Raw genomic sequence first — 11683 nt, forward strand, 5'->3', positions numbered from 1 at the left:
CAGCCCTCAACCGTTGGCGATACGGATTTTTTATACTTATAGGATGAATAATTTTCCTTTCCACCCCCAAAAAAACATTTGCAATGGGGAGGAGCGGCAACTTTTCAAAAGGCTCAAGAGACTTGCAGCCAACCTTTCAGGGTCCCTAAAGCCTCAGGTGATTCATGACTTAAGGTTTAAACTCAAGATAACCAAATGAATAGCAGGTCGTGTATTTCTTCCAGATTAAAATTAGCATTCTGCATGAAAGTTGCTTGGATCCTGAACCCACCCTCCTCTTCCTCTCAAAGGCTTGCTTTTTTTATTTCACACACACAAACACACCCTGGGCATGCAAACGTGTGTTGCAGGTGCAAATCGGTGCCCTGATCTGGGCCTTTTGGGGTTGATTTCCAAGAAAGCAAATAGCACAGTGCTGAAAGAAATGTCTGCTTTTTGAGCAGCAAAAACGTTCCGCACCAGTGCAAACCCTGGGAGGATTTCCATGGCGCAGTGGTGCTGTGCGGTCCCCGTTTTCCTCCCCCACAGCCCTGCGAGGTGGGTCAGGCTGCCCACATCATGCCACGCCGTGCACCGTTGAATGACATTTTGTTGGATAAGCCATCCATCAGGGATCATGCCGCCCACAGGCACAACACTCAAGGGACCACACAGGGCTTAGGGCCTTATTTGAATGCAAAAACAGAAATCCAGCCCCCCCATGCCCCACTGCTTCTCTGGGGTTTTTTTTGCACCCCCCAGATTTTGCTTACCGCAGGTGCTGATTTAAAAACCAGAAGCTCAAATAATTGGCACATCGTTCCCTTCCCAAATGGCAAACAAGCCCCACTCCGTTTTCAGCCCAGCGAGGTTGCCAACAGCGGCCGAAAGTCTCCCCGTATTTACACCCGGGTCAAGCTGTGAAATTAAATGTTTTACTCAAGATCGGAGCCTGCCTCCCCTCCTTTCCCTCTCTCGCTCAGCGTCTTTTGAAAGCAAAGAAAACCCACCCGATCAATTTGCAAAGGGGAAGGAAGGAAGGAAGGAAGGAAGGAAGGAAGGAAGGAAGGAAGGAAGGAAGGAAGGAAGGAAGGAAGGAAGGAAGGAAGGAAGGAAGGAAGGAAGGAAGGAAGGAAGGAAGGAAGGAAGGAAGGAAGGAAGGAAGGAAGGAAGGAAGGAAGGAAGGAAGGAAGGAAGGAAGGAAGGAAGGAAGGAAGGAAGGAAGGGTGGGTTCTAGTCCTCATTGTTCTAAGCAAAAGACCAATGCTTAAAGAAGACATAGGAGGTTGTCCCAGGCTGGGCCAGGCCACAGATCCATCCCACCTAATTTTGCCCGGCTCGTTCTGCCCTGGGTTCAATTTGGGAGCTCCCCTCAACCCTCCTGGGGGTGACACCTTCTTCCTGCCAAGCAAAGGCCAGAAGCGATGAAACGGGCCGGGGCGACCTGCTCAGATCCCTTCCTTGCTTTTTTTCAGCCACCCCGACACACAACCACCGCCGATCCTGCTTGCGAATGAAGGTTTTCGTCTGCTGCCGTTCCCGTGAGTGATCTCCCCATTTCCCACCTTCACCTTTCTGCTCTCTCGTGCAAACAGTTGTGCGTCAGGCCCGGCCCGGGATTCTCACAGGGGGCTGCTACTCTGTCTGTTTCCTTATACTCTGTGCCCTTGAGGAATTCTGAACTGCTCTCGCCCTCTTCGAAATCAAGCCGCTAGTCCTCATGAGGGCTGAGATTTTTTTCCCCCACCCCCTCTGTTATCCCAATGCGGCCTCTGAGCCTCAATATATGCACGTGGAGGTGGTTTGTCTTTGCAAGAAACTTTCCTGCCAAGTGAAATCGAGGTGCAAAATTTACATTGTATGTTGTTGAACGACCGGGTCCACCCATGTGCCTGTAGTTGGGGCCTGGGGGTGGGGGGCAGCGAAAACCTTGCTGGGGGAGTGGGATGGAGCCTAGGCCTCCCCAGTGCCCCACCACCACTGGAGGTAATTCCTTCCCCCCTCTCCTGCCCACAGCGTCGTTTCCTGGGGACAAGGCTGTCCCGACCCTTCCGCAGTTCACTATAGGGCCCGAAGTGAAGATCGAAGATCTGGGTGAGTGTCCACATATCTTCGGCAGGGGAGGGGGGTCGAGGGGCCAGGATCCCCCTCCAAAACGTAGCCTCCCGCCTCCCTGTGGGTGGTGGGCGAGGCTGAGGATTCCCCCAAATCCCAGGTGCTCTTGTGCACCAGCATAGCGGCGGCCCTGAACATCGTCCATCCCGCGCGGCGCACCGTATTTCCAGGGTGCCGAGGAAAAGCGTGGCGTTTTGAGCAGGATTGATTGGGGGAAGAGGGCACGCCCTGCACTTCCAGCTCTGGTCGCTCTGCCGCCCCCGTCCACACACATCTTTTTCTTCTCTCTCCTTCTCTTTTTCTATCCCCCCTCCCCCCGCAGATAATTTCAACCCCGAGATGCCCAAACTGGAGAAGAGTATAAGTGGGACCAGTCCAAAACGGGAACACTTGCCTTTGGCTGTGTCTGCATTCTTCCTTATGATTCTCCTGGCCTCCTAGCTGTGCGGATTGGAGGGGAGGGGGCCCTGCGGCGGCCCCCTCCTCACACGGGCCCAGTCTCCTCCCCAAGGTTTCCTTGGCGTTGGTTGGCAAACAGAAAAAACAAATATTACAGTGAGATTCCAGAGGGAGACACTTTAAGGCACGCGGTTGGGTGGGGAGGGTGGAGACGGGCAGAACAGCGGGCTTTCCTGGGCATACCCTAACGCTCCTCCGTCCTGCCACGCCAGCGAAGGCAAATCGTGGTCCCCACTGCGGCGTCCGTCTTCGCTTTCCGGCTCACCGCCACCTGCCGAGGGAGAAGCCTGCTTTCGGGGGATGGGTCGTACCCAACCCCAGGCTCCAGAAATTAAGACACCCCCCGGAAAAATAAAAGGGGGGGCCGCTTTTTTTTCTTTTGAATCATTCCGCTCTTGTGGAACGCGGCACCTTTGGATCGCAGGCCCGCGTCACCGCCGTCCCTTCGCCTCGTCCGGAAGAGCGAGCGGCCGGACCGGCGGAGTTGCCCGCAAGCGAGATGCCCGGAAGGATGGAGTCAGGACATGGACAGTTTGTAAGCCTGGCCCTTTTCAGGAAGGGGGGGCCGGGGAAGGCCCCACCTGGCTGGGAGAGGGGCATTGCGCCCCACGGCTTTTGACGTCCAAGATTGGGGCGGCGCACCACCTCCCTGTGCCTCTCGAGCCGGAAGGATGCCTGATACCCAGGTTCTGGAGGGGGGGGGGAATCCTGTACATATCTCATACGTATTCTGTACAAAAAAGGCACTCTCTTATCGGTGTCTATAGATTATATAAATTGTTCTTGTGGGGGGGCACGGGGCAGGCACTGGCCTGCCTGTTGAAGCCAGAGTCTTTTCTTTGGGGGGGGGCAGTTCTTCCCTTCTGTCTTCTGTGAAGACCAGACCTATGCAAGCAGCACCGTCACTTTTTTTTTCCTTCGGGGCGGGGCGGGGGGGCAGGAAGGGGCCGGCCAGATCCACCGGCCAGAAGAAGAAAAAGGAAAGATCTCTCTGGGGGTGGGGTGGGGCAGGGGGGTTGCGGGTTTTGTTTCCGTTCGTTTATTTCCTTAACTTTTGGGGTCGGGTTTGATTTGGGTTCTTCCCCCGGGAACTTTGGCTTGTGGTTTTCATATACTTCCTCTTAGTCTATTAAAAAAAAAAATTTAAATAAAAGGTGAAGAAAAAAAAGCTGAGGGCAACATGGCTCCTTCCTTTCCCTCTGCCGCCCCCCACTGGGGCTTTACGGGACTGAGCATCCGAGGATGGGGATGGTGGGGAGACGGGCTGATTTGGAGGCGTTGATGATTTGGGAGGGGAGGAAAACGGGGAGGGGGTTTATTGATGAATGTTTTCACCTCTCTTCCTCCCCCTCTTCCTTCTTCTTCCTCCTCTTCTTCCTCTTCCCCTTCCCCTTCTTCTTCCTCTTCATCCTCCCCTTTCTCTTCTCCTCCTTCCTCCTTCTCCCTCTCTTTTTTCTCTTTTTCCTCCTCCTCATTCTTCCTCTTCTTCCTCCTCCTCCTCTTCCTCTTTATTTGCATCAAAAAGGTCTTCGGGGATGAGCCCCTTCAGATTCCAAATCCCATCATCCCCAGGCACGGCTGGCTGCTTCTGAGGCAACTCAGAGGCCTGCAAAGCCAGCACAAGTTTATTTGCCCTGCCTTGTGGGTAAACGCTAGCTTGGTCGCCAGAGGCGAGCTGGGATGGCGGCCAGGCGAGCAAGCAAAAGCGTGGTATCACCCTTTCTCTCTCCTCTGGAGCCAGAGAACGGATGAGCTCCCCAAAAGTGCATTTCTCCAGCCCAAATGCCACACTGGAGAAGTTGGCAATTGCAGGCTTGCAAAGTGGGTTGGAAACGGTGCATCTGCCAGCCTGGATTATTCAGTTCAAACCGGTGCACCATATCTAGATCAGTTTGGGCCCAAAGTTCAGGATCAAAGCTGAGCTGGACTTCATTTCATTATAACTGGATGGGAGATGAGTGGCATTTAGCTAAAGTAATCAGATTACGTCCTGTGCCTTACATACATTTCCCCTTTTGGAACATAGCAAAGTACAAGTTGGGAACAAGCATCTCAAAGCTTTCAGAAGCCGGAAAACCCTGGTATTTATTTATTTATTTATTTATTACTCAAATTTAGCCACCGCCTAAATTGGTATGTCTGATTATTCACTGCTCTGTTGGAAGGAAAAGGTCAAAAACCCTACCACAAAAGCCGTTAAACTGTTAAACCCAATTCCGCTCGTAGCCCTCTTGCCACCAAGGGTCACAAGCCAGCCCGTGTGGTTCCCCTTCGCGTCGTCCTCCACGACATCCCTGCGAGGTAGGCTCAACTAACATTAGGCATCCTGGAAGCTCTAGGGCCAATGAGGAATTCGAACTAGGGTCTCCAGCATGTCAAGGGAGGCTCATGATGGAGAACTTTCACTCGACGTTGCCTTATTTAAGAAACAGAAGGCGTGCAGTCGTGAGGCATTCCTAAAAAACACGATGCAAAAGAATTTGGGGAAATGGGGGGGACATTTCCATGCGTTCTTGGTTTTGCCCCTGAAAAATGGGCTCTTGCAAGTAGTCCGTCTTGCCCACAACCACAATTTTTATGCCGCGCCCGAGACGGACTCTTCTGACCCAGAAAGATTCTTGGTCATTTGACTTCCAAAGAAATGGATTTTTCCCAGCCCACGTGATTCATACAGGGCCCCAAACAGAATATAGCTGCTTTCTTCAGATCCCGTGTGATGCCCAAATGCAGTTTTTTGCTCAAAATGCGATGAGTTTTCTGCAGCCCAGGTGAACCCAGATCAGCACCCTGCTGCTGAGCACCTTCACACCAACTTGGATTTAATTGGATTTAATCTTCACCTGGGCCTTAGGCAAGGGAGAGGAAGAGCCCTCGCTTCATCACACTTGCCATCTTTAATAAATAATTATTATTACACGCCCAATGTGAAATCACAGCTGCTGCCAGTTCTTTAGCTGGTTTCGGCCTTCGTTGGCATCGAGTTCTTCCCAAGAACCTCGGAGGTCATAATGGATTGGGGTAATACATGTGCGGATCCAAGCCGTGTGGCCTTTTGTAATGGACAGGTGGAAATTGTATCCATGCGCAGGTTTTCTAACCACTGTCCAAGGCTTTTTGGAATGGCACCTGGTGTGCCAGTAATCACCGGGACCACCACGGCCCTTTCGTGCCGTAATTTTTCAACTTCGATTTTCAGATCTTGATGGCTTATCGCCTTCCTCAGTTCTTTGTCTTCTATTCTGCTACTCCCTGGTATTGCCACATCAATTATCCACTCTTTCTTTTTGACCACGGTTAAATCTGGTGTGTTCTGCACCAAGGCTTTACCCGTTTGGGATCAGTAGCTGCTACAGCTGCAAAAATATGCAAGGGCTATTAAGTGGGTTGTGTGAATGCAAGCCACATGCTGCCTTTCCCCAGCTAGGCATCCCCCAGAGGGGCTGGATAGAGTTTCCAGTCCTGGGTGAGCTGGGGAGCATGGTTGCGGTGGTCCACCCCTCTGGATGACAGATGGCTGGGGGGAAGATGTCACGGGGGTGACATCTATGCGCAGGATGTGACCGGCTCCTGGCAGACTTCTCCAGTGCAAAACAACACACCATCTCCTTTCCCCTGTGGCTGGTGAATCACAGTCTAGATCTCATTCTGGATCAGTCTGGGAATTGTTCATCCGCAGGTAACCTTTTGCACCACTGCTTGGAGACAGATGCGGGGGGGGCGGCTGTCTTCCAGCCACCCAGCTGCTGTTTGCAAAGCAGACGCATCTCCCGGGCGATTCCTGGCTGATGCAATCTATATCCTGAACCTCTGCCTCTTTCCGCACTCCACTTGGAAGTGGTTTGGCGTACAACAACCTTGGATGGTAGGACACTGCCCCCTGCCAGAGGACACTGCTGTGCGGGCTACACACTAGGGACATACAGCTTCCTCCAGGCTCAAACGTTTGAGCAGCATGCTGGAATGGCAAATAAACCAGCCAGGCAGAATGCAAATGACGTCGGATTGCACTGAAATTTGCCTTTCGATTTTGGGCAGATGAATCGGCCTTCCTCACCCCACCAGCAGGCTTGCTCAAATCGCTTCGGTTTCTAGACTGTAAGCGCCTTGCCTCGGAGACCTGATCCTTCGCCCCCGCTTCTGGGGGGGGCGGGTAGCAAATCCACCCATGGACCTACCCAAAATTATTATCATGCCACCGTTGGTGCCCTTAGTTTCTCCCTAAAGTAGCAGAAGAAAGCTCTCTGCCCCAAAGGGCTTGCCATCTAAAATTCAATGCAGGGCAGAGGTGATGGGGAAACTGAGGCCCGGATCAGAAAATGTCCTGTTCAACCCCCCAGGATGGGGAGGGGGCTTCTAGTTACCAGCACAAAGCCACCATTTGAACTGGAGGCTTGTGGTCCCTCACTTAACCTGGGGTGCTGTTGGAACTCAAGACCAACAGCTGCCCAGAGACACAAGCTACAGCTTGCCCAGGTCTGTAGAAGCCGGCAAACCGGTTGGGCTGGTCTTGGGAATATCACCAAGCAGGACCAAAATGTGGCTGGGTGGGCAGGTGGGTCTCTGCCCCCACCCCAACAACCGGGAGCCAAGCTGGGAGCGATCTTGCAACCTGGTTACAAACACCAAAATGTCCAGTTTGACCCTGGATGGAAATTTTATTCTGGTGGCCTGAATAAACACTTAATTCTGAAGAGCTGCTAATAAGGTGGGCTTCCTTGGGGTGGGGGTCCGAACCCCAATTTCTGCCCCAAAGAATCTTCAACTTGAGTGGGTTCTTGCCATACCCCCAGCTTAGCCTAAAACGGAGTTGGCGGCTGTGATTCGGCCGGTTGCGGTGCGAACTGGCCTGGCGTACAATTGTTTGCTTGGAAGTGCACCTTGGGGTCATCTAGTCCACCCCTCTCCCTTCAGCCATTCCTCCGGCCAGTTTGGGCTCAGCTTCTCTCATGGCCGTGAGACGTGGCGACCCGGATTTTTGAGCTCGGGGTGTGAACTCGGGCACTTGGCAGCTTTGGCAAGGCGGGATAAAAACCAAAGAAATAAATAAAAGAAAAAGAAGGACTAGATCGATTAATTTGGAAACTGTTGGGTCCGCCCTTCCTAGACATCAGCCTGCCTGGATCCCAGCTCTGTCCCTGAAGCAGAAAAGCCACTCTGTCCATGCTCAGAAGCTTTCCTCCTTTCACATATCAAGAGGAAGACGTCTTGAAACTGGCCAGAGTTCGTGCTGGGCTGTTGTACCCTTTGATCAGACGCCCGCACTTAACCTGTTGAATCTGCCAGTCAAAGCATTACATGGTCCTTTTCTGCTCTCGAGCTCACCCGTTACAATAGGTGCCAGCGGAGTGTGCTTGCTCAAGAAGACTCTGCGCGTGACTGTTTACAGTGCCCAGGTGCCAACCTCACCTTTGTTTTCCATTGCCATGGGTCAGGGCTGATGTAATGCATATTGAAGGTCCGTCCCACTCTGCTACGTGTTGGCACCTTTGCAAGCCTGTTTGTTTGTTCATTCATTCAATCATTCAATTATTTGTTCCTTCCCGGCATCGAGCAGGGCCTTCTCTGGGATCCTATTCTGCCCACTACTCACCCCACATCCTGAATGGGACGAGTAAAACGTGGCCTGTGCACAATAGCTTCAACGTGGTTTCTTCCCCTATGGCTAGACAAGAAAAATCGCATCTACACCCCGTTTTAATTTGTTGACAGGTAAACAAATTATCTGCCAACCTTTCCCAACAGCCCAGAAAGTATTCTGACAATAGCCCTGCAAGGCAGGCTAGGCTAAGACATAGCTGCTGTTTGAGTGGGATTTGAACTCGGCTCTTTGCAGCCCACGGGGGACTTTCTTGCCAGAAAAGGTTGGTGAACTTTGAAGAGGGCACCCCAACGGGGCTCCGAAAAGCACCTTCCTTTTTTCAAAAAAGGAAGTTGTGTGGCTTTATGGCCCAACCAAGCCGTTGCTTTCTAACAAATACACCCTGCTCTTTCTCTTTTAATTCCTGGTTAATTATCTCACGTATTCCCCTTCCCGCCCACGTGGTTTCCCCCCCCCTGCACCCGCCCTTTCTCTTGCCCTGCAGGACGTGTCAAAATCCTTGACACTCACAATCGGAGTCATTAAACTGTTATCACCTGCTTTTTACACAAGGTCACAGCAAGGAGGACAATATGGGAAAGTTTGCACGATAACGTCACCCTTTCTGCACCGGGGCAGCGTGGCCTAGTGGGTGCTGAGAGCTTGGGACGGATCACGACCCACAGGTTGAGTTTCATCCCTGAGAAGGCCTCTGGTTTTAAAAATGCACACTTTGGTTCTCAATGGCCCTGCGTTTTTTTTTTCCTTCCCGATGCAGTCGGCCTTGGTGCAGAATTGGGGGGGGGGTGTCGAGGCCCACAGTGGGCAAGATAAGGCGGGGGGTCCCTGTGAGATCACGTGCTGAGGTTTTAAAATAAAAATCGATGCATCGATGCCAGTTAGCAGGAAAACGCTAATTTGCAGACGGACCACGTCTGAGGTTTGGGGAGCTCTGGATGCAAAGCATCCTGGCTTGTTCTACCCATGAACCTGGCTGCCAGGAGGCCCCCAAATCCAGATTCCCCCCCCCCCGCTTCTTTCTCATCCTCTTTCTCAGTGTCTTTGCACAGCAAGCCAGAAGGGCTCGTTTGCTGCATCACCAAGGGGGAATTTGCTCACCGCAGCCTGCATTCTGGCACATGCGCGTGCCCTATTCCATGTTGGGCATGCAACATTACCCGTAATCAATGTCCCATTAAGTGATAAACAAGAGGAAAGTTGTTTTGCACAGCCGTCAAAAAGTTATCACTTTCTCCTTTGCTCCGGCAGCCGTGGGAAGGAAACTGATTGCCGGCCAAGCCTGCGGAGAAATAAGGCTGGGGAGGGTGGGAGAGAACTCGGCTGAGGCTGCCGTTTTAATTTTTTTAATACCCACCCCAGCTGGAGAAGCAAGGGATGGTGTCATCCTGGGGGGAGGAAGGATGAGGCCATCGGAGCCCGTCAGCGCATCCCTGGAGGTCTGTGGGACAAAACAAGAACACCAACCGACTCCCTGCAAGAAGAAAGCTAGGAGTCAGAGCCCAAACCCTGACCAGCTACATTTCTACTTGCAGGGAGCTACAATTTTGTTTTTGCTTTTTTCTATACCAGCAATCCCTTCCCTCCAGTTGCAGTGATGCAACCGCTTTTGCCAACCCAGCTTAAACTTCTCTCTCTTCCCCCGAAAAAAAAAAAAACAAGCACACTTTTTGGATTGGAAAAAAATCCCAAATCACACATACTCCTAGGAAAGACAGTACTGGGGTATCTGTGTTAATTATCCCTTTGTGTATTTTAGCGCTATCTCAGCATTTGGCCCAGGTGATCTATAGATAAGTTCAGATTTTGGAGCCCGTTCCTGATTATTTGATATTCAGGATTCTCTTAGCTTTAAAGTCATTGTGGCAAATGATTACCCTGAAGTTGGGTGTCCTACGTAGTGGGGTGCAAGATGCTTTCTTCAAATAACACAGGAGAACAGATCTGCTCTGAGCATGTGCAAAGTGCTTTTCATCCGTCCCTCAATTCTTGCCACAAACAGACCCCCCCCCCGCCGAAGCGAGTCATGGGATTGGCCGATGAAGCGCAATACTGTACTTGTATCATAAAAATGAAGATTTAAAACGATATTGCACCCTCAAAATGCAGCTTAATGGAGCCAGTGACAGTGGGGGTAAAACCCAATGTTTGATCACTAGAGATCCAGGCTGGAGAAAAAATATCCCCTTGCAAAAATTAATACAAATAGTCCTCAACTTACAACCACAACTGGGACTGGAACTTATGATGCTAAGCAAGGCGGTTGTTCAGCCTGATTTTATGCCCTTTTTGCCATGGTCGTTAAGTGAGTCACCACATTGTTAAGCGAATCCAGCTTCCCCCATTGACTTTGCTTGTTGGAAGCCGGTTGGGAAGGTTGCAAATGGCGACCACGTGACCCTGGAACGCCGCAACTATCGTAAGTGTGAGCCGTCTGCCAGGCACCTGGATTTTGATCATGTGACCGCAGGGGCGCTACGACGGCCGTAAATGCGAGGACCAACCACAAGTCGGTTTTTCCAGCATCGTCATAACTTCGGTCACTAAGCAAATGGTCGTAAGTCGAGGACTACCTGTTACGCAGTGCATTTTCCCAGCCTTGTCAGGCGCTTCTTGTGAAAACTTGCAAATAAACAACCTTGAAAACTTAGGCTGACTCTCTTCTCGCCTTCTGACAACACCGAGGGTGTTGGCTTATCTTGATAACAAGCTGTAAACATGGTTCACAGCAGAGCCCTTAAACTGTTATGATTATAGCACAGACTTGTTATTTGTTTTCGCATTGCAAATCTTTGGCAAGAAGCGGGGGGGGAGAACCCGTAAGGGGGCCTAAGTCTATTTCGTGTTATTTCTGAAGGAGGCGGCCAAGCCCCGTCGAGAGGGGGGACGGCTAGCAGTTCCTTCTTTCTTGTTGAACAGCCACGATAAGGGTCCGTTTGCCGCAGACCAAGGCCTCAGCTTGCAACAGTCTGTTTGTTGCAGGATTAAAGGAAAGGAGATGAAAAGGAAGGAGAGAAATAGAGGGGGGGGGCAGGGAACATTGTCTGGACCCCGAAACCGACTTCTGAAGCCGTTTCGAAAAGGCAGGATTTGGGACCGAGCTTGTGGGAAGGGCGGAAGGGTAAATTCCCTGATGAAAAATGCACTCCGCAAGGAGTTGAACAGCAACAGAGGAAATGCCAACCTTGTTAGAAGCACTTAAATATAAATCTACCTGCCCTGGTTTGCTTGACAACATTTAAGGCCTGAAAGACTGAGAACCAACCAGTCTTCCTTCCTTCCTTCCTTCCTTCCTTCCTTCCTTCCTTCCTTCCTTCCTTCCTTCCTTCCCTTTTCTTTCACTTTTTCCCTTCCTTCCTCCTTTCATTTTTTCCTTCCTTTATTTCCTTCCTTCCTTCCTTCCCTCCCTCCCTTTTCTTTCACTATCTTCCTTCCTTCCTTCCCCTCCAACTTTTTTCCTTCCTTCCTTCCCTTTTCTTTCACTTTTTCCCTTCTTTCCTTCTTTCATTTTTTCCTTCCTTTATTTCCTTCCTT

The 11683-nt window shown here is 51.2% G+C and overlaps 1 protein-coding gene across 1 annotated transcript in view; it reads left to right on the forward strand.

The window, feature by feature from the left end:
• Positions 1-3493, forward strand: part of LOC134506838 (uncharacterized) — a 42698-nt gene extending 39205 nt beyond the window's left edge. The window contains exons 10-12 of the mRNA XM_063317201.1: positions 1455-1520; positions 1996-2073; positions 2417-3493. Of these exons, the coding sequence (XP_063173271.1) occupies positions 1455-1520; positions 1996-2073; positions 2417-2535 (263 nt within the window). The 3' untranslated portion in view covers positions 2536-3493. The remainder of the gene's footprint in view (positions 1-1454; positions 1521-1995; positions 2074-2416) is intronic.
• The last annotated feature ends 8190 nt before the right edge of the window (positions 3494-11683 follow it).

Source organism: Candoia aspera, chromosome 17, assembly GCF_035149785.1.
Source record: "Candoia aspera isolate rCanAsp1 chromosome 17, rCanAsp1.hap2, whole genome shotgun sequence".
Classification (NCBI taxonomy): domain Eukaryota; kingdom Metazoa; phylum Chordata; class Lepidosauria; order Squamata; family Boidae; genus Candoia; species Candoia aspera.